General features: G+C 47.7%; 5 protein-coding genes across 5 annotated transcripts; 4 read left to right on the forward strand and 1 right to left on the reverse strand.

Annotated features, from left to right (window-relative positions):
• Window positions 1-55: 55 nt before the first annotated feature.
• Window positions 56-1728, forward strand: EDB93DRAFT_1079417 (uncharacterized protein; the record flags this gene model as incomplete). Its single annotated transcript, XM_041445454.1, has 4 exons — window positions 56-385; window positions 444-698; window positions 748-1400; window positions 1452-1728. Coding segments are annotated over 4 exons (1515 nt in total), but the record flags the coding sequence as incomplete, so codon positions are not given.
• Window positions 1729-3831: 2103 nt separating this feature from the next.
• Window positions 3832-4494, forward strand: EDB93DRAFT_1310003 (FAD dependent oxidoreductase; the record flags this gene model as incomplete). Its single annotated transcript, XM_041454806.1, has 2 exons — window positions 3832-3862; window positions 3923-4494. Coding segments are annotated over 2 exons (603 nt in total), but the record flags the coding sequence as incomplete, so codon positions are not given.
• A 1032-nt stretch (window positions 4495-5526) lies between these two features.
• EDB93DRAFT_1247160 (uncharacterized protein) lies at window positions 5527-8843 on the forward strand (the record flags this gene model as incomplete). The annotated part of the gene is made up of 9 exons (XM_041452554.1): window positions 5527-5611; window positions 5670-5798; window positions 5858-6357; window positions 6419-6665; window positions 6772-6903; window positions 6962-7056; window positions 8245-8280; window positions 8333-8611; window positions 8658-8843. The coding sequence occupies 9 exons, from the start codon at window positions 5527-5529 to the stop codon at window positions 8841-8843; spliced, it is 1689 nt and encodes a 562-aa protein (XP_041310789.1).
• Window positions 8844-9961: 1118 nt separating this feature from the next.
• On the forward strand, window positions 9962-10376 carry EDB93DRAFT_1079435 (uncharacterized protein; the record flags this gene model as incomplete). The annotated part of the gene is made up of 2 exons (XM_041445458.1): window positions 9962-10045; window positions 10098-10376. Coding segments are annotated over 2 exons (363 nt in total), but the record flags the coding sequence as incomplete, so codon positions are not given.
• A 7770-nt stretch (window positions 10377-18146) lies between these two features.
• On the reverse strand, window positions 18147-19343 carry EDB93DRAFT_1247163 (uncharacterized protein; the record flags this gene model as incomplete). Its single annotated transcript, XM_041452555.1, has 5 exons — window positions 18147-18198; window positions 18251-18397; window positions 18448-18617; window positions 18840-18967; window positions 19103-19343. 5 exons carry the CDS (start codon window positions 19341-19343, stop codon window positions 18147-18149), a joined length of 738 nt encoding a protein of 245 aa, XP_041310791.1.
• Window positions 19344-20281: the final 938 nt, after the last annotated feature.

Raw genomic sequence — 20281 nt, forward strand, 5'->3', positions numbered from 1 at the left:
CCTCCCAGAGCCATACAATAAAAACATCTTGACTTTGCTTTATACCTGCACCCATTGGCACGCTCTTGCTAAGCTGCGCATGCACACAGACGAAACCCTTATTTTACTTGACACCGTCACTGTGAAACTTGGAAAAGAGCTTCGTCAATTCCAGAAGGGCACCTGTACAGCCTTCAACACTCAAGAGTTAAGGCGAGAAGCAGAGCGTCGCCAGCGCCAGAAATCACGAAGCCATGTTGGTGAGGCAGTAGCAACAACATCAACTCATCAAACAACTCGGCGACCGAAGACTTTTAATCTACAAACGTACAAGTTACATGCCCTCGGGGATTATTCAACATGCATACGCAACTTTGGCACAACTGACTCATATAGTACTGAACCGGTGAGTAAACATGTCCTAGTACTTATCATTCATCCACTTGATTCCTTGCGGATTGTAGGGAGAGCTAGAGCATCGTACCTCAAAAGCAAGATATCATCGAACAGACCGAAAAGAATATGTGGAACAAATTACCCGCATTGAACGACGTCAGGCCCGTATACACCACATTCGCGACGAGCTATCACCACACAGTGTGTTGGATGAAGAAATTGCGACATCGCCTGAAGCTCATTTCCACGTTGGGAAATCTCAAAATAACCCAGAAAACATTCTGCTGTTCGTCCAGAGGAACTTGGAAGATCCTGCTGTGATAGTGCGTGCAATAAAGTGTTGCGATAGCATGAACTGATTCCGAGTCACAGGACTTTTTACCTAAACTTCAGCGCTTTCTCTTGTTCAAAATCAAGGAGATCTTAAATGCGGAAAATAGTCTTTCAGATCGTAACAGTTCCACCTCTGTCCCAGGAACCACCCCAGCATTCTCAGACTCGGAAGGCCATGTCTTTATTAAGGCCGATTGCATGTACAGACACAACCTGATGCATCTCAACCATACAACGTATGATGTCCGCCGAGCACAGGATGTCATAAATCCATCAACCCCGCATTGCAATGTCATGCTCCTAGGCCAAGCCAGCAACACGACCAACCCCGATTCTGACGATCAACTCGAAAGACACCCATATATCTATGCTCGTGTGCTTGGCATCTATCATGTCAATGCCACATATATTGGTCCCGGCATGATCGACTATCGCTCATATCGAATTGACTTCCTGTGGGTGCGCTGGTATCAATACATGGGCCATTGCTCGAGCAGGTGCTCATCTTTGGACCGTGTTTGCTTCCCTCCTATGGCAGAACCAGATGCATTTGGTTTTGTCGATCCTAATGACGTTCTTCGGGGCTGCCATCTTATTCCACAGTTCTCGCAAGGCCTGCGGCACTCAGATGGCAAGGGTATTTCTAATTGTTCGCAGGATAAACTGGACTGGAAATTTTATTATATCAATTGGTGTGTCCATTATCTTCATTGGCATAGCCACGCACTGATATGGCCGCTTAGTTTCATAGACCGTGATATGTTCATGTGGTATCACTGGGGGTTAGGAGTTGGGCACATATACACTCGTACTAATCAAGAAAACGTTGACACAGCTGCCAGTGTGAACGAGGAAGGTTTCGAGGATTTCGAAGAAGAGGAAGTAACTTCTTTGCAAGACTGTGACATGGATGTTGAAGTGTCTGACTCAGACTCAGGGTCTGACTCAGATAATGATTCGGAGGACTTGGAGCCTTGTCTGAACTACGATGAGTACGATACTCTTGACTACGAGAACTAGTAGGTCGGCCAGCGCCAACTTGAATATTGTATGTATCTTTGTGTTTTACAGCCCACAAAAGGAAGTTTTGCTATCTCCCCGTAGAGTTTCGGAAGACCCTCGGAAGAGTTCGGATTGAGATGAGTCAACAACCTGGGAAACCCTGATAACAATCTGCTATCATCATCACCATTGCCTTCAAGTTGATTATCCTCGACAACAGGGCTCCACATACAGCAGCAGTCTTTTGTAACACACACTAGGATCGACAACCCAAATTCTCTGAACTGCACTACATGGCGCGACTACGTTATCCAAGATCAAGATGGAGCCTACCCTTCTCCTCATGCCTCGCACGAAACTGTGACGCAAGAGCCTCTATCATCTGTGTGTCCTTGAAAAATAGTTTTTTGTGTAATGGGTCCAACGACAACCAATAAGATGGACTACTTGAGCTAATAAAACTACACGAAGTAACTTAACCCCCACCTTTTCCAACTTCCTAGTAAAGATCTCGTCAAATATCAACCAGTCCTATGCCAGTCACTGACAGCAGTTTGTCGAATGAAGAAGTTGCAACATCGCCTGAAGCTCATTTCCACGTCGGGAAATCTCAAAATAACCCGGGAAGCATTCTGCTGTTCGTCAAGAGGAAGTTGGAAGATCCTGCTGTGATAGTGCGTGCAATAAAGTGTTGCGATAGCATGAACTGATTCCGAGTCACAGGACCTTTTACCCAAACTTCAGCTTTCTCTTGTTCAAAATCAAGGAGATCTTAAATGTGGAAAAGTGTAATGGGACCAACAACAACCAACAGGATGGACTCATCATACAACGATAACACGGTAAGTCTTGTTAATTGAGTCACGACTCATCTGAACTTCAATTGCTTAGGGACTTACAGGTATCAAACGCTCAATGGACATCGAAATAATCGTCACCCACCCCGACACACTCCTCAGGCTATTTTGCCTTGAAACATTATTATCATGGAGCCCAATTCTTACCACATGGGCTATGTCTATACTCCAATCTCGGGGCTGGATCACGATTCCGCAGAACTTCACGAATGGTTTGTGCACCCCCTCGTGAACCGCGCTCAATCCGAGTTGTTATTGGATCTGTTCCCAAATGATTATGATACCTTCCCGGAATCCCTGCTCGCATCCATCTGCGCAATGGTACGTCACATCTATGATTTGCGCTCTTCAAAATATGAAACTCATCTTTACAGTTGGCAATGATACTCAGAACCCGCTTCCCTGGTCAAATCAAAAACAAGTTCTCTACGCAAGCATTGCTCGACGAGGAGGGTCATCAACTGGCGCTCTTCAGGACATTCCGCAGCAGTGGAGATCCACTGACCATCGAGTTAAATGCCTGGCTCACAGACTCTGTTGGGCCCACTGGTTGGCGTCAGATTAACCAGTGTATCATATTTCTAGGGAAAGGCGCGAGCATCGCGTCTTTCAAGATCTCCTCAAGTCTGTTGCAGGCCTGGAAGAGCGCTTGATGCAAGGCGGAGACGATGAAGTTGACTTAATTGCAGATCTGGCAAGTATCGTCCACTTTTCTGACTATGTCTTCGACTCTGCTTATCTCACATATCATCAGCTCACCAAAGGCGCATCACCTTCCTCAGTGGAGTCTGAGAAAGCGATAGAATGGACAGACTCTTGCATCACAGTCATGCTCACACATCAAGCTTCAAGTTTGTCTAGCTTCGATATAAATTGTAAGCAAAGTCAGTCCTATCTATCCGAAATTTTGAATGGCCACATTGACGTGCGCTCATTTCTTTACGCTTGTCTCCCTTCATGTTTTCGCCCTCATTTTTCTTTTCAGATACTCCTAGATTCGAATTCCGGCTCATTCCAATCACGTCTTTCCCCAGTCGTTTGACACTCCAACCTTTCTTATTTCATTTTAATCTTTCATATCTCAACTAATCTCCCTAATTTTCTCCTTCGACGAATTCCCTGACCCTCTTTGTTGCTTCTTATCGTTATTGTCCCGGGGCACCTTCTTTCGAATATTAACCATCGACTCCAAACACTAACTGTTGACATAACGCTAATGCTTTCACAGCTCTCTGGCCTTCTTCCATCGCTCAGGCTTCCGGGTAGCTCTCGCAACTCAGAAGTTGTACATGCTGGTGAGCCCCCCTTGCGACGTGCACTTGTGTCCGTGTCTTCTGATGATGTTGGCTTTTCAGGACTTTACTATCCTCCGGAATCACTCAAGACGCAGCTATGTTTGCGAGACAGGCACCTCATGTACGAGCGGTGCGACAAATACAACATCCCGTACCGAAAGACCGGTAAACTCGTGGTAGCACACGAGCACCAGTGTTCCTATGTTGAGAGCCTCTTCGCAAAAGCAAGACAGCTACCATGGCCCAAGCACTCGCCGCCTCATGGAGCTGAAGACCAAGTGCTCCCTGTCTCGCTTATAAGCGGTGCGCAAGCACGCGAACTTGAGCCGGACCTGTCCCCGGACATAGCTGCTGCGTTATGGAGTCCAGAGACAGGCATGGTCGACTCCCACTCTGTCATGGAGAGTCTGGAGAAGGATATATCAGAATCTGAAGGAGGCCAATTGGTATTTTCTACTCGGGTCGTCCGTGTAGACCCGTACAAGAGCGAAGAGACCTCTAAGTTTGACTCAGAAAAGGGCTGGGTAGTTCAGACTGTCACCGAGAACGCCGAGCAGGGAGATTCCCTGCTCGCTCGCACCTTAATCAATGCTTCTGGCCTTTCCGCCAATCTCATTCCAAATTCTCTGCTACCTGAGGTATCACGAATACCCATGTTCTTTGCTCCCTGGCAGGACATAGTGCCGGAGCATGCGAGCGCAGACACTAATTATGAGCAGGTGCGTTCATTCATTTCTGAGTACGTTTAATCGTGCACCTGATCATCATATTTGCACGTCCTACACCCATACGTCCAGCCATCTCATGCAACCTCCACAAAGGCCAAAAAAGCATCTGCAACCCGCCCTGCCAGCGTCCTCCAGCTAGATGACCTCATCTGGACCCGCCAGTCCAACGACTGCCATATAGTCCCGTCCATGCTCAGGAGTGCGATGCAATCTGGTACACGTGGGTAGAGAGAGAGTAGTGGGTATGTGTTAAAGTTTTGAATGGCGACGGCAAGAGTACTGATATACCACACCCAGGTGTTTAGGTATTTACCGCGTGCATCTCTCTCCTCCCCGTTCTCTGCAATGTTTGTCGACAATCCCAAAGAGCATGCCGATGCCAAGCTTGTTGTGACTCCGGAAGCAGGTTGCACTGACTGCCGCTGGACATAGCAGCATGCGAATTGGTATAGGACGACACTTGAGCGGATGGCGGAAGATTGGTTTGGGAGACACCGAGTTGCGTTTGTACTGAATTTCTGGGAAGTGTTACAGGGACTCACAGGACTTGCCATGGGGGATCACTTTCTAGATTGTCTTACCATCCAGGACCTAAATTCTGGCATCCCTTTCTGGACCACATCTTCTTCCCGCCCGCCTACTGAAGGACTCCCAACGCGCCCGCACTGGCCCTCCAAGCGCTCCAAACCATTCTCGTCCCAAGTTGCTCTCCCTGGCCCACGCGGTACATCAACCTTGTCAAACATGCCTCCAATCATCGCACCGGATCCAGGATCGTCTTCCCTTTGAGCATGCTCCTGCAGGATGTATGCGATGGTGTTATCGAGCTTCGCGACCCTCTATACATGGGATGTTGAAGTGTCCCAGCTGCTCTCGAAGATTTCGGACGTCTATGCTTTATTAATGGAAGGGGAGGGCTTGGCAAGAATTGCATCCATGTCAGAGATATGCGAAAAGATTGCGCGGCAGACGCTGGAGTGTGCCAACGTTGTCGTCCATTACTCAGATATGAAGAGTTTTTGTGAGTCTTTTCCACGACAGTGTCCCCCCAAGACTCAGCATCTCTTTACAGGGCGAAGACTTCGCAAGCACTGTCTTCGACGAAACAGAGGCCACGATCCAGCGTCACAACGAGGTTCTCGACAACCTCATACAACAGTTCAGAGATAAAATGGCTCTTACCAACACCGAAACCGTCCACCGTATCGGTACGATTAACTTAGAGTTCTCTTTGAGCCTTGTCTGAAATTCGATACCAATGATTCAGCCGAGGATCAAGACATTAATGGCATGGAATATGTGCGCGGTGCTGGTCGGAATACGGCCAAGAATTGTCTCCCAGGCACTCGGGAAGACATTCTGTCTGACATCAAGTGCTGGATCCGTAGCACGGGTGAAGACGAGCCACGCATCTTATGGTTGTCTGGCACTGCAGGAAAGGGCAAATCAGCCATCGCTCATACCATAGCCAACTGGTCTCACGAGCGTGGGGGAATGCGAGCTTGTTTCTGCTTCGACCACACCAGGGAAGCCGAACGCCGCCACGAAAAGATATTCACCACAATCGCACGCGACTTGGCTGATTGCGATATCACCATGCGGAGAGCATTGGCGCGTGCGGTTCGCGACGACAACGAGTTGAAGCACACCATCGACGTCTCAAGACAATGGCAGGAGCTAGTCGTAGGACCGATGAGAGAGGCCTCGAAAGCAATCACTGCACCCGTGCAGATAATCATTGATGCATTGGACGAGAGTGGTGATGCTGTATACCCAGGAACACATTCTTGATTTGCTGTCTCAAAAGACAGACACTTCTTCCTCCCAGCCCGCTGAGCTACCAGCAAATGCCCGTATCATCATCATCTCCCGTCCACTTCAAGATATCCGCGATGCCCTAGATGCATCACATGTTCGCCATATCTCCATGGATGATATCCCGCCTGCGTCCACACACAATGACATCCAATTATACATTTCGAAGAGGCTCGCAGGACTGCGCAACTTCAACGACGCGCACTTCAATACACTTACCGAAAAATCCGACGGCCTGTTTGAGTGGGCTCGTCTCGCCTGTGAGTACATCAAGGGCACGAACAAAGTTGGCGTGTAAACGTTCCAGGTCGTCTTTGGATATATTGAAGATATGAACGAGATATTTGGAACAATTACTCTGATGAGATCCCCTGCTTAATCTACCCCCGCTCGTCAACTCTATTCTCCGTATCGACGCCCGCGATCGTCCCCTCGTTGCGACGGACGTTATTGACAACCACCACGCAACCCCTCGCACTGTGATCATAGCTTGGGAAGGTAAGTTTAACTTCGCTGATACTAGCAGAATCCACGTACCTCAAATACTCTGCCTTAGGGTCCACTTTCCTGCATGGCACACCCGAGGGTCTCAGTCACCACCTGCAACACTCTCTCGCGATTTCCAACGAACCGACTATAATTCTGAAGAAGGTGAGCGGGCGATCAGTGAGTTTTCCTTTCACTTACTGGATCCTGTGGGCTCATGATGACGATGAAGATAACGAGAGTGTTTGCTTGCCCTTTTCGGTAGGATAGTTAGATAAATTGTATATTTGATGTACTAGTATATGCATCCTCTGGATTCACTCGAATTTCCTCTCATCGTGCTCGACGATCGCTGTGAAAGATTCAATTATGTTGAATTATCTCTAGCAAAATCTATTTATGTAAGGTCCTGCCTTTTTCTGAGTTCAAACATTGAACAACGATCAGCTCCTTCAAGTTGCCAACGACGATCCGCTCAGCGCCAATAACGACTCACATCTAACGAATACCACAGACCAACTATCAAACACATTCCCAAGTCTCTCTCACCCTACGATTAATGCCGATGGCCCCGCCCGAACTTATCCTCGACTTGTAGAACGCTCTCAAGTACCAATCTCGTCCTAGTCATGGTCAGGCACATTATGAAGTTTGGGAGGAAGGTCACGGTGCGCCATTTTTGCGAATGGTTTGGATGAAGCGGAGTACTAAGCCAATATTTACCACAGACCAACCTTTACGATGAGTGGAGACCCTTCTACATCAACTACAACCTGTTGAAGCATGAACTGAAGGTGACTCTTTCTCAAAACTTCCCTACCCATCCTCATCCTCTCTATCCACGCAGTCTCGCACCAGCTCTCCTTCTCACGACTGGGACAACAAAGATGATGGCCAGAGGGCAACATTGAGAACCCCAAGGAAGAGGAAATTGAGAGCTTGTGCCAACTGTTGAAGACGGTTGGTCAGTTGCTTGACACGCCGAAAGCCCGCGCATGAAGGAGCTGGAAAAGAGCCACAATCTCAGCACTCGTATGCAGTTTATGCTTCAGGTGTGTGGTATTTTTTGGAATATCTTTGATTTTTGTTCATCAACGTGATTTTAGGACGTCATCGAGTTGCGTCACAGAATGTGGATGAGTCGTGATGCTGCGGCTATAACGATTGCTGCTGTTCACGGACGAATTCAAGCTCGAACATGTCCCACATGCTTAGCCAGAACCCTGAACTCGCTGTCGAGGCATCCATGAAGTCTAGCCGTTCGTCGAGTCGGAAATCAAGCATTAAGGGTATTCAAGGGTATGTTGGCTTCAGGTCATTTTCGCTTGAGCCATACTCACTAGGAAGCTTTAGGTGTACCTCCTCACTGCAAAACTAAGCTACGGAGGAGTAACTTTCTTCAATTCGTCCCGATATCGATATCACTGACTCAATGCGCCAGATGATGTATATCAGGGCAACGTCTGTCAATTCTCTGCACTTCTGCCCAATAGGACTGACTATATTAATTGAACATGGTCATGACGGTGTTCCTGAGCCCGTTGTACAGCGCAAGAAGCTCCAGCTTCTTCCACGTTCTGTTCTTGCTGCTGAAGAGAACTCCACGACTCCCTTGGAAGAAGAACCTGAAAGCGCACCCACTGCCATGTCCGAAGACTGTGATTTTACTGCTATGCTCAAAACGGAGCTCGATAAAGTTCATGGTTTCCAGAAACGAAAGGTAAAGCGTCAAAACACAATTCGGTTCACCAGTTGACGCTTTTCAGACCGCTGAGCTATCTTGTCGTATACGGGATGCTGAATACGATGTCCAAAGACTCGTCGCTCAAGAATCACCTTCTCAATCTTCTTCTGAGCCGTCTCCCGTCCATCCCTCTGACCCTGAATCACACCAAGCACGCCCTTCTGACTATGGACCTGATGAGGGCTCCGATGACGACGACGACGACTGACGAATATAGATGACAACCAATCTGCTACCTCGCTTGAAGACCTCTTTCACGGCCTTCAAGAGGAAGTGGCCACCCTCGTAGCAGATGTTCACGACTTGGCGCTGTACACTAAGCTGAACATTACTGGTTTTCTCAAAATTTTGAAGGTGCATTCACTCTTGCCTCTCACCGTACGTCCAGACTTCACTCACGTTCATCTCCATAGAAACACGATGTGCGTTCCCCGGAATCGTCAAGTTGTCCAAGTTATACGACCTGGTTCGCACCCGAGGACATCCTGTACAGGGAGATTCGAGCGCAGGTAGGAAACAGAGTGCTTTTGTACGTCAAACGACACCGGGTACATGTTTGCTAACGAGACACTTAGGTGCACCCCAGATAACCTTGTACCGCTTAAACTGGTTATTTTGCGACATCTACCCGTTCTTGGTCAGTGATAATGTGTTTCACTGCTACCTGTCAATTGATCTTTCGTTAGTGTTGAACGCCGAGAAAGAATTCGAGCCGAAGGATGCCTGTGCGTTTTGATCATGGCATTTGATGAGCGTCTGCGCGAGCGTCTACAGGCAAACAAGAATGTGCCGCCGCGTACGCAGGATGGTGAGGTGCGGGAGGCTGTTGGGCTGGATGAGGAGAACCTGCGGGAGGATGAGCGTTTACTTGTCCGAGACTGGAGTGCGCCGTCTGGGAAGCGGGTTGCAGTGCCTGTGCGTATCGAGCCCTTACTCTTACTCTCACTTGTATTGACTCCAATCCCAAATCAAATCCAGCGTGACCACGGCCCTTACTCTACAAATCCCAGCATCCCAGCATCACTGTAGAACCACCACCTTGTTCATACCATCGATCTCACCATCGTTACACACCTTCATCTCTCAGGTCTGCTGCATTCCCACAAGGCCCACTCCCTCCTCCACCATCCACCCGTGGCATTCGTCCTCGCTCAGGCAGTCACTCTCGCAGCCTCTCTACTGTCCGTGCTACTTCGCACCTCGTTTCCCCCCACTAACGCGTACCAACCTTCAGCACCAATCCCGCAGGTACCTCAGCACCTTCAATGTCCCTGCCTACCCATCCGCCCTCGAGCACCAGCTTCATTAAAGCGGTACATTGCGAAACCAGTAATGGAAATCGTTGATGCGCGACCGCAGGCCGTTGGAATCCCGACGGATGCATACTTTGCAGTAGAAGAAATCAAAGACGTATGCCTTTCCTCCTTTGCAATCTATTCCCGTACTGATTTGATGACTTCAGGACAGTACGGAAACGTGGAAGACTTTCCTTCACGTCCCTTCTGCAATAGAAGCTGAGGAAGCTAAGGAGAACAGTGTTGAACATCTCCTACGCGATATCAAAGACTCAACCACCACCACCCTCTCAACACGTGTTTCTGAGCAGCTCGCATCACTTCAAGGACTTCAATCCCGACTACGAGACGTGCAGCAAGTATCTGCTGGACGTTGCAGCGGGTACGATGCCGCTCAATCACCAAATAGTTTACCACCTGCAAGACGCACTCAACCTACTTCCTGACCTGAGGTCGGTCCTTGGGGTAGCTCGCGCACTTATTCCGCGGCTGTTAGTCACACCTTTCATCAAGGGAGCCTTCGAGGGATGACGATGTTGCCCCATTAACTTGCATATCAGAAGACCTTGATGAACAGTCTGAGGGATCCTCTTCTGAAAGTGCTTCTTATATATTATTTTATCATATGATGACCGTATGGAGGAAGTACTACACACTTATATCAGAATTGAATTGTCTTTATCCTGTCACTACCTTGCTCATGGCTGTGCAAGATTTTATATTGTCGCATAATCGCAAATAACACGCTAAAATTTTGGTCTAACTCTGTCAACCCTGCCATCAGGATTGTAGTTTATTGTCCCTACGCGCCATTTTTGCTTACGCTTGGGTATTGCTTTGTCGTAGAACAATCATTTTTGCGAAACAGTTATATATTTCTGTCAGAATTTTAGTTTGCTTGTAGTTTCTTGTCCCTTCGCGCCATTTTCGCTCACGCTTGGGTATTGCTTTGTCGTAGAACAATCATACTTGCGAAACGTTACATATTTCCGTCAGAATTTTAGTTTGCTTGTAGTGTATTGACTATCAGTGCCATTTTGCTCGTGCGTGTGTATTGTATTATCGTAAAATATATTGACATATCATGCAGTAAAATTTTGATTGGACTTTGCCAAATACATCTATAAAAAGCATGTCCTCCCCAAATCCGTGATGCAAGAGTTCTCCGGTGTCCAGATTCCATATTCGTGCTGTTTGATTGACTGACCCACTTGCCATTAATATGTTGTCCGCGGAGATATTGATGCAGGTGATCTCTTCTCGATCGTGTCCTTGTAATCTTTTCACCGCCCCAGTCCCAACCTCACAGACTCTCAGCTCAGCAATCTCAGTCCAACCTCCACTACCAGTCACAACCCATTGACCGTCCCTTGACACCGCCACTGGCCATGCATCTTTCTCCCATGCTTCCTCAATTTCCTTGCCCATTTTCAGGTCCCATTGCTGAGCGATTCAGTCCTGAGATCCGCTGATCAGATGCTGGTCGATATCTGGAAAATAGGATATAGATTTGATCGAAGGTTTATGACCCTTCAAAGTTATGGATGGTTTCAGATTCAATCCCGACGTAGAAGCCATGGCTATGTCTCCGCGAGCGAAACCATGAAGTAGTCAGGCACGAGCAAAGGTGAGGCTCCTGGTATCGATGTATTCCGAGTCTACAACTATCGTTGACCACAATACGAACAATAGGCCCTCTGATAAAGCCATCTGTCAGTTCATCCGCACTACAAATCAGAGTCTAGCGTTACCAAGAATTTAGCAGCAGAGACGTTGGAGAGCAATAAAGTCTTGAATGTGAGAACGGCCTTGCCCACAGCCCTGACACGCCTTTTCCGTATGGCAGCTGTGCAGGCGCCTAAATCATTTTATCGGTTTATCTTCGCTTCTTGCCTCACAGCTCCCATTGGTATCATTGGCGTGTCAAATCTCCGTTCATTTGTCGATTTCGTTTTGGCTCGGTTACTTATCCCTATCAAATTGCTCCGAGTACGCACAGGCATCCCATCCAGTGCACAACATTTTTCGTAACTTCTCAACCGGTGTCCATTTGCAGATTTTACGGTCGACATATACATTGCGGTTGCACACCGCCGGTCGTACACAGCATTGTCGAGAGTGAGAACGCAAAGCGACACGCTGACTATTTACAGAGACGAACAAAGGACAAAACTGTTCACGTTGTATTTTCAAACTTGCTACTACAAACACAATTGCTCATCGAAGAACAGACAGAAGAGGTGTCCTTGTCATGATAAATCTCGCCACTTGTAAGTACTAGAGCCTGACGCCCATCACCCTTATAACTCACAAGGCATGCAGTGCTCGATTGAGGATGACCCGGCAATTTGGATAGCCATGGAGCATATCGAAGGCAAGGAAGGCTTAAAAGGATTACAGATCAACATCGAGGACAACCACTCAAATCATAAAGTTTGTCATTGCTAGTTGACTACTGATCCAGAGCATCGAGGATGACATGGCAAGTTGGATAGCCATGGAGTATATCGAAGGTGAGGAAGGCTTAAAAGGATTACGGATCAACATTGAGGACAGCCACTCACATCATAAAGTTTGTCGTTGCTGGTTGACTACTGACGTACTGATCCAGAGCATCGCAAATTGCGCAATGTGATCATCGATGTGCTCACCTGATGAATTGTCAGCTCGATTGGTTGAACGACAGGGAGGTCTCCAATCAGCAGCACGTTGCAACCCGTGAGTAGCCTGCACATGTGAGAATCTATTTTTGTTCCTCCAGCTTGGAGTGCTCGCCCTTCTTCACCCAACAGATATCCCACCTCCACGAATCCCACATAGCCTCTCCCACCACGATTGCTTTTCGCAACCCTACGTGATGGTGACATTGCTGGATGTCCTATTCAAGTCCGGGAAAAAAAAAGAGCCTTCCTGCATAGAGTAACCATGTACGTGGAGTGGGGAAAGTAAAGCGCAAATTCCCTCGTGCACGATGGCGAGTTTGAAGGTGCGTGACCTAGTGGAAGGATTGCTAGAATCTACGTCGATTAGCAGCATGTATTTGATTCTTGACTATTGGAGTGAGAGCTAAGTAGAACGAGCCTATAGGTGTGCTAATCAGTATGGTAATAACATGGGTAAAAGAGCATACACACCTCAGTCTATGGTGAAAGAGGCTGAGGTGCGTCGCAGGCGCCTATCGGCCTTAAGTATTGAGGAAAATGAAGGAAAGGAAAAATAAGGGTAACTAAGTAAGTGACAGTTCATGACAGAGGGGGAGACGTGATATAAGAATGAGACCGGAACGGATGCTCTCATGGAACTGACGGATCACCTTCCAACACTCCCACTCGTCGGAGCATCCGGCATACTCTGACGATGCAGACCCATCCCTTCGCGATGTTGTACTCCTGCAGGGCGAGGCAATGCCTTGGTCAGGCTGTCAGCAATCATTTCCGATGTGGACTTGTATTGCAGTTCGATCTTCTTCGAGTCGACGAGGCTGCGGATAAGATGATAGTGGATGCGAATATGTTTCGCTCGCTCGTGGAACTTCGGATTCTTCGAGAGAGCAATGCTGGCTTGGTTGTCTCCGTATAACAGCGCAGGGTCGTATAGATCAGGGTCGAGTCGGAAGTCATGCAGGAGTTGGATGAGGTACAGCACCTCACAGGAAGTGTTCGATAGACCAATGTATTCAGCTTCCGTGGTAGATGTGGCAACAACCGATTGTTTCTGAGACTTCCAGCTGATGGGCCCGCCGAAGAGTTGGTAGACGTAGGCACTAGTGGATTTACTGTCGTCACGATCTGCAGCGTAGTCCGAGTCTGAATGACCGATGAGTCCCTCGTTTGATGAGCCGAAGACCAGCATTAAGTCTGTGGTCCCATGAATGTATCGAAGGAGGTGTTTGAGCTGGCAGTGGTGGTCAATGCTGGGGTTCTCCATATAACGAGAGAGGCATGATACGGAGTAGGCAATGTCAGGGCATGTCGTTCGCATGGCATAGTTGAGCTCGCCGATTGTTCGACGATATGGGATGGACGCAATGGCAGCTGCTTCCTCTTCGGTTGGGGCTTGTGTAGCCTTCTGCAAGACAACACCTGGTGTCATAGGTGTGCTGACGGGGTTGCACATCGTCATGCCGGTGTTCTTGAGGATCCTCTCAAGGTAAGCCTTCTGGCTGATGGTGAGGAGTCGTTTCTCCCGGTCGCGCGTGATATGCATGCCAAGGAAGTGGCGAGCGGGGCCGAGATCTGATAAGTCGAAACATTGTTTGAGCTGCGCCTTGAATTTGTCCAGGTAGTCGTGAGAGTTTGACGCTGTGAGCATGTCGTCGACATAGACAACTAACCATATGACCTTGTCCCCCTCGTGGAGGACATATAGACTGTGGTTGGCCTCACTCCTGATGAATCTGAACCCCTCTTTCTGCAGGTACTCATCCAACGTCTGATTCCACTCATATCCCGCCTGCTTCAACCCATAAATTGCTTTCTCCAGCTTCCATACCCAGTCTGGGTGTTCAGGGTCTTCAAAACCGGCTGGTTGCTTGAGGTAGATGTCTTCTTTGAGGTCGGTGTTGAGGAAGGCGGTGTGAATGTCCATCTGGTCAAGTTCGAGGTTGAATTTGGCCGCAAGGACAAGAAGAATACGGACTGTGTCATACTTGGCAACAGCCGCAAATGTTTCTGTATAATTGACCCCTTCAACTTGAGTATATCCCTGCGTGACAAAACATGCCTTGTGACGGGTGATGTTGCCTTCTTCATCAGTCTTTACCGTGAATACCCATCTCGAGCCCACCACTTTGTGTCCTTCTGGGAGTGGCATGAGTGTGTGCATTTTGAGGTCCTGCATTGACTGAAGTTCGGATTTGCAGGCATCTAACCATTGTTCCCACTCTGGTGAAGAACGCGCCTTGTCGATAGTGTTTGGTATGGCTATGCTGGGGCGCTTGGGGGGTTCTGCGGTTGAATGCATCGCAGTCTCGGTTTCGGCGTTGTGGTGTTGGCCGTCTGCATCACCATGTGTGTCTGCTTCTGGGACATCTGGGACGTAAGTCCAGCATTCAGCGACCGGTATTCTCCTGGTGGGTATTGCTGTGGAGGTGGTGCCAGTTGGTGCACAACGTGGGCGAGAGCTGCGGCATAGGTCTGCTGGATGAGGAGGGTCTGCTGGACGAGGAGGCTGAGGTGGCATTGGGATGGCGTCTGCTGGTGGTGCTGGTGGGTCATTGCCCTCTTCTCCCACTGACACCTGCGGGGGCGGAGCATTAGCAGGGGTCGATGCTGGTGGCTCACCAGCTGGTGGGAGGGCAGCTCCCACTGACGAAGGGACTCCCACTGACGAAGGGACTCCCACTGACGAAAGGACACCAGGGGGAGGATCAATGAGCGGGGCAAGAGGAGACGGAGACAGGTCCGCATAGAAGACATGTTCATCAAAATGAACATGGCGGGAGCGGATGGTGCGCCTGGCAGAAGGGTCCCAGAGGATGTACCCAGCATGCCGAACATGACCAAGGAGGAAGCAGCGCCGAGAGACATAGTCATACTTGCGATGTGTATCTTCTGGGACGTGGGCATACGCAAGGCAACCAAAAGGATGGAGGTAGCTCACATCTGGCTTGCGACCATAGAAGGCTTCAAAGGGAGTGCGGCCACCGAGTGAGGAGGAAGGGAGGACATTTTTGACATGCACCGAGTTGAGGATGGCCCAACCCCAGAATGAGCGTGGGAACCCGCTCTGGTGATGGGAGCTTAGCACACGCGTGACAACCGTCTGGTGGCCACGTTCTGCCACACTGTTCTGTTGAGGTGTATAGGGCATGGTGGTCTCATGTTCGATGCCATGCTCTGCGAGATACTGGAGGAAGGGTGTTGAGACGTACTCACCACCATTATCACTATGCAGGCATCGGACACGGCCGCCAGACTGGGCCTCAATCCACGGCAGGAAGTGTTTGAAGTGGGTAAATACTTCGGACTTAGCACGCATAAGATATACCACGGAGTACCTTGTAAAGTCGTCAGTGAAGACCACAAAGTAGTAGTCCCCAGTGGAGGAAACGGTGTTGACAGGCCCCCACACGTCAGAGTGGATGAGCTCTGCAGTAGCCTGCGCGCGGCATGCAACGCTGGGGAAAGGAAGGCGCCTATGCTTGCCCATGACACAGGAAATGCAGTGAATGGAGTCTGCGCCATCTGAGTCGCCGTTCAGCAACATTGTGTCGACATTCATACCACTGACATGCCCAATAGCCTTCACAATAGTTGAGAATCCAGCGTGACACAGACGGCAATGCCAGGTATGGAGTGAGGAGGGCACGTTGTCCTGCATGATGTGGGAATCATGCATGGACATGAATACTAGGTGACCCTCAAAAGATAAAGTCTGCTAGCTTAGTCCTCAGACTAGTCAATCCATACCTTGGTTTCAAACCATGGTCCATATTTCTAGTTTTCCCCAAGTTTCATGATCTGAATATGTTTTGACGGAAAAAGTCTAATGTGAGATGGGAATCACATTTAGACCTAGTTGATGTGAGAAGGGAAATGAAGGTTAAGGTATAGCCTTGCCTTTGGCTTATTCACTTTGGCTAGAGAAAACCATAGAGAAAAGTACAAAGCCAATAAAAAAACCTATCCAAAAAGACCGTGTTTCAATTCCTGCCAACTGTCTTATTTTTGCTACCTACTTTTCTCTAGTGTTTCTTTACTTTACTTTTTCATTAGGATGCTTTGACTCACCTGACACTTCATAAAATTGTATCCATAAGGTATGATGTCATTATGATGTCATAAGACTCCACAGATACTCCTGCAGGTATTCTGTTGAAAGATATTATGTCATCAAGCTCTAGATTATTCTACTCTACAATGACATCATTCATGATGTCATTTCCTTCTAGAATATTCTGCTCCACAATGACTCACTCTGACTCACTCATGGAAGGTTCTGGAATCTTTTGCTCCACAATGATGTCACTCTTGATGTCATTATGATGTCATTACTCCACATTCCAGAATGTTCTGCTCCACAATGATGTCATAGCTCCATCTTTCACTTGTATTTTATTCTTTTATTGGGTTTGACCCAATATTTTGATTGGTCCTCCTTATTTTTTATTGTTTGTGAACCTAGGTTACTTTCCCACACAAAATGTATATAAGGAGAGCCCATTCTCCCCCCAAAAAGATATGATCTCCCATTTGTAGCAATCTGCCTCTCAGATATTTCACTTGCAAAGTTAGTCCCTTTGAAGTGAGACAAGTGCAGGGAAAAGAATTCCCTTGAGATTATAAGTTTCTTACCTTAGAAACTTATTAGTGCCATAGACCAAGCGTTCTTGGTCACATATATTGTCTTTGAGACCCCTTTGTCTCATTGCTCTGTGCCCTTTGACTAAGCGATCTTAGTCATCTATCATATTGTTGAGACCACGTCTCACTAGTTGTCCCATAGACCAAGCGATCTTGGTCAAGTTATAGTCCCCTTTGTTCAAGCGATCTTGAACATATATTGTATATTTGAGACCATTGTCTCACAGTCAGGTGTCCATAGACCAAGCGATCTTGGTCACATTTCGTATATTTGAGACCACGTCTCACTAGTTCCAGTATCCAAGTCCAGAGCCTAGAAGGAGATTTCCTAGGCAAATACATTCCAGAAACCGAATTACGTGTCTAGAAGCTTATTCCTAGACAAGAGATTTGAGTTTCAATAAAGAAAAGTAAAGCTCCGGCTAGGTTGATCTTGACAAAGATTAGTTTAGCGAGCCTCCCAAGAACTCACACGTTATCTACCACGAAATAGGAAAAGTCGTAGACCGTGTTAATCGAGGACTGGCAAGCAGTCTTATCCAAAGTGTAATTGTGGTGTCATTACATTTACACGACTTTATATAAGACCCTCGGTTATTAAGACAACGGTTACTGATAGCAATACCAGAATACTGAATCCATTCTTAAGGTGGCGAAAATGGAATCTGGCGCGCGCCTCGGGCTTCTTCCGGGTATGGAGGAAATGGACTATGATATTGTTGGAGATATCATCAGGGCACGTCTTCCTTCATTTCAAAGTTTGTGATTGTTAGTACTTACTCGATGATGTTGATCTTTTTAGTTGATTCCTGCCGGTCAAGGCATTGATCCCACATTCACCCCATATGTCGAAATCTGTGGCACAGTCAGCACTGTTGATGACCTTGCACGGTCATTCTGCATTGATGCTCATCAGTATGTCACTGCGCTTAAACCAGAACCATCGAGCATCAACTTTAGGTCACTAATGCCGGTTGAGTGTACCTTCCCTGACACTGCTAGATGGAAGAAATCACTATCGGGGAAAAAATTTATTGTCCAACCCAATAGATATGTTAGTATTGGGGGATTCATCATTGGCCGCAAGACTTTCAAAGCCGGCGACAAAAATGAGACAGAGCGCTTCCGTATCGAAGTGGATAGTATTACATTTCTTGGCCGTCCTGTTGTAGCGTCAACTGGTTCAAGTTTGCATGGTGAGTATCAAATTTACATCTCCTTGCCATCTAAATCTAACTTTACATGGAAAGGTGCTACTTCTACAACCCCAACTCCAGGCCATTCGAAGTTGAAATTCAGCTTCTCAGACTGCACGCCATTGAATAAGCGCTCTTTACCTGATGATAACTCGGAGGATGGTACACCATCAAAACGTAGTCGCACCTGCCAGTGATTTCAGAGCTGAATGCAAGTGCGATCACAGTTGCTATCTTTCGAACAGTTTTTGTATTTACTGCACTACTAACTCATACATGTATACGAGCATTTGGTTTTCTTCTTTGGACCATTTCTTGCGTGCTTTCTTCTGCTGAATTATAAAAGCGCGAACTTTACTCAGACAGCCGTGGCAAAGCCACAGGGTTACTGCTAGTGACAGATACATACCGTCTGAGTGGCAACCCCATTCTCGGACTTGGCATCATTGGTGTCGTCTAAGTCTTTGACATCAGGTTGAGGGACCAGCTCATCGGCAGATGATTCTCCTGGATGGACGTCCTCGTCTTCATCTTCGTCTTCAGAGTCAAGAGGCAAGAAAAATCACATAGCAACTTTCTTCGGTGCCGGATGGTCTGTAGCACTTGACAGTGCACATTTCCTCATGCCTGAACTTGAAGACAGCCCACAGGCATTGTCAGCATCACACATACAAGCTGAGGGCTTTAAGGGATGGCCAGACCGCCGAGAACCGGCTGCAACTGTTGCTGGGGTATGTCCAGCCTTGAGTAGAACGGAGTAGGCATCTCTTGTAGATGCAGTTGATGTCGATGGCTGGGTGGAAGGTGGGACTTTGGGAAGTGGTACATCATCGTCAGGGTCATTGAAGAAAGTGATATCGGAGGCATCCTTGAGGGAGCCGTCAGCGTTAAGCGCACAGGCGTCTTGAGACATTGTCAGAGATAACTCACAATTTTGTCGTCAGTACCTCGTTTTGTACATGGAGCAGGGAGCCAACACCCATGCGCCCCAGAACAAAGACTTGAGAGCCGGTGGAGGGTCATGACTGTCTAGGAAGTGTGCAGACTTGAATTAACATATATCTGTAACATAGTCAAACATATGTCAGTAGGCAAGAATATTGATAATTTGATTAGTTAGTACTTACCTTCAAAAATGCTAAAGATTGCCTGATTAACCTAGAGTGCAAATCCCAAAGACGACAGTCTGACATTGAGGCCAATGTTGTTGAAGTCGAAGTCGATCGATCGCAGTCAAAGTTGTCAATGGTTCAGAACGGTTCGGGAATATGTAGAACCAAGAGCCACCTTCCGGTCCGGTTCTGGCTGATGCGAGAACCGTGGACCGAACCACGGAGAACCGGACCAAAAGTCCGGTTCAAACCGTGGTTCTGGACCGGACTGCAGCAGCACTACTCAGGACTAGGGACCACATTCTGTAGAGCCCAGCCCCGATCTACTCTTTACAGCAGCCAAATACTTCAAGGAGGATTTCTCATTATTTTTTTTCGCTGTTCCAGCACATGGAAATGATATTCCAAGTCATTTTACACTCTTGATGTTCTTGACTTATTTCTCCATGAGTTCTGATCCAAAAATTAAAACTCCTCCTGGGCCTTCAAGAAGACCTTGATGAGACACCTTTCCAGCAATCATATTTGGCGCAGATTGGTTTCATATGGATGCTATTCGAAGATATTGAACAGCTCAACCTTGCTTACTTAAGGGGTGCTGGAACCGGATGAGGCCTACCTTAGTATGAATGAACCAAGAATGAACGTAAAAATTTAGTAATGTGGTTTCTAGCCACGTTTAAAATCGCGACCCGTTACAAGGTACGTGCGAATGTGCTACAAAGTCCTGGCTGCTACA

The sequence above is a fragment of the Suillus bovinus genome (genome assembly GCF_016758785.1).
Source record: "Suillus bovinus strain UH-Sbo-P2 chromosome Unknown EDB93scaffold_9, whole genome shotgun sequence".
NCBI lineage: Eukaryota > Fungi > Basidiomycota > Agaricomycetes > Boletales > Suillaceae > Suillus > Suillus bovinus.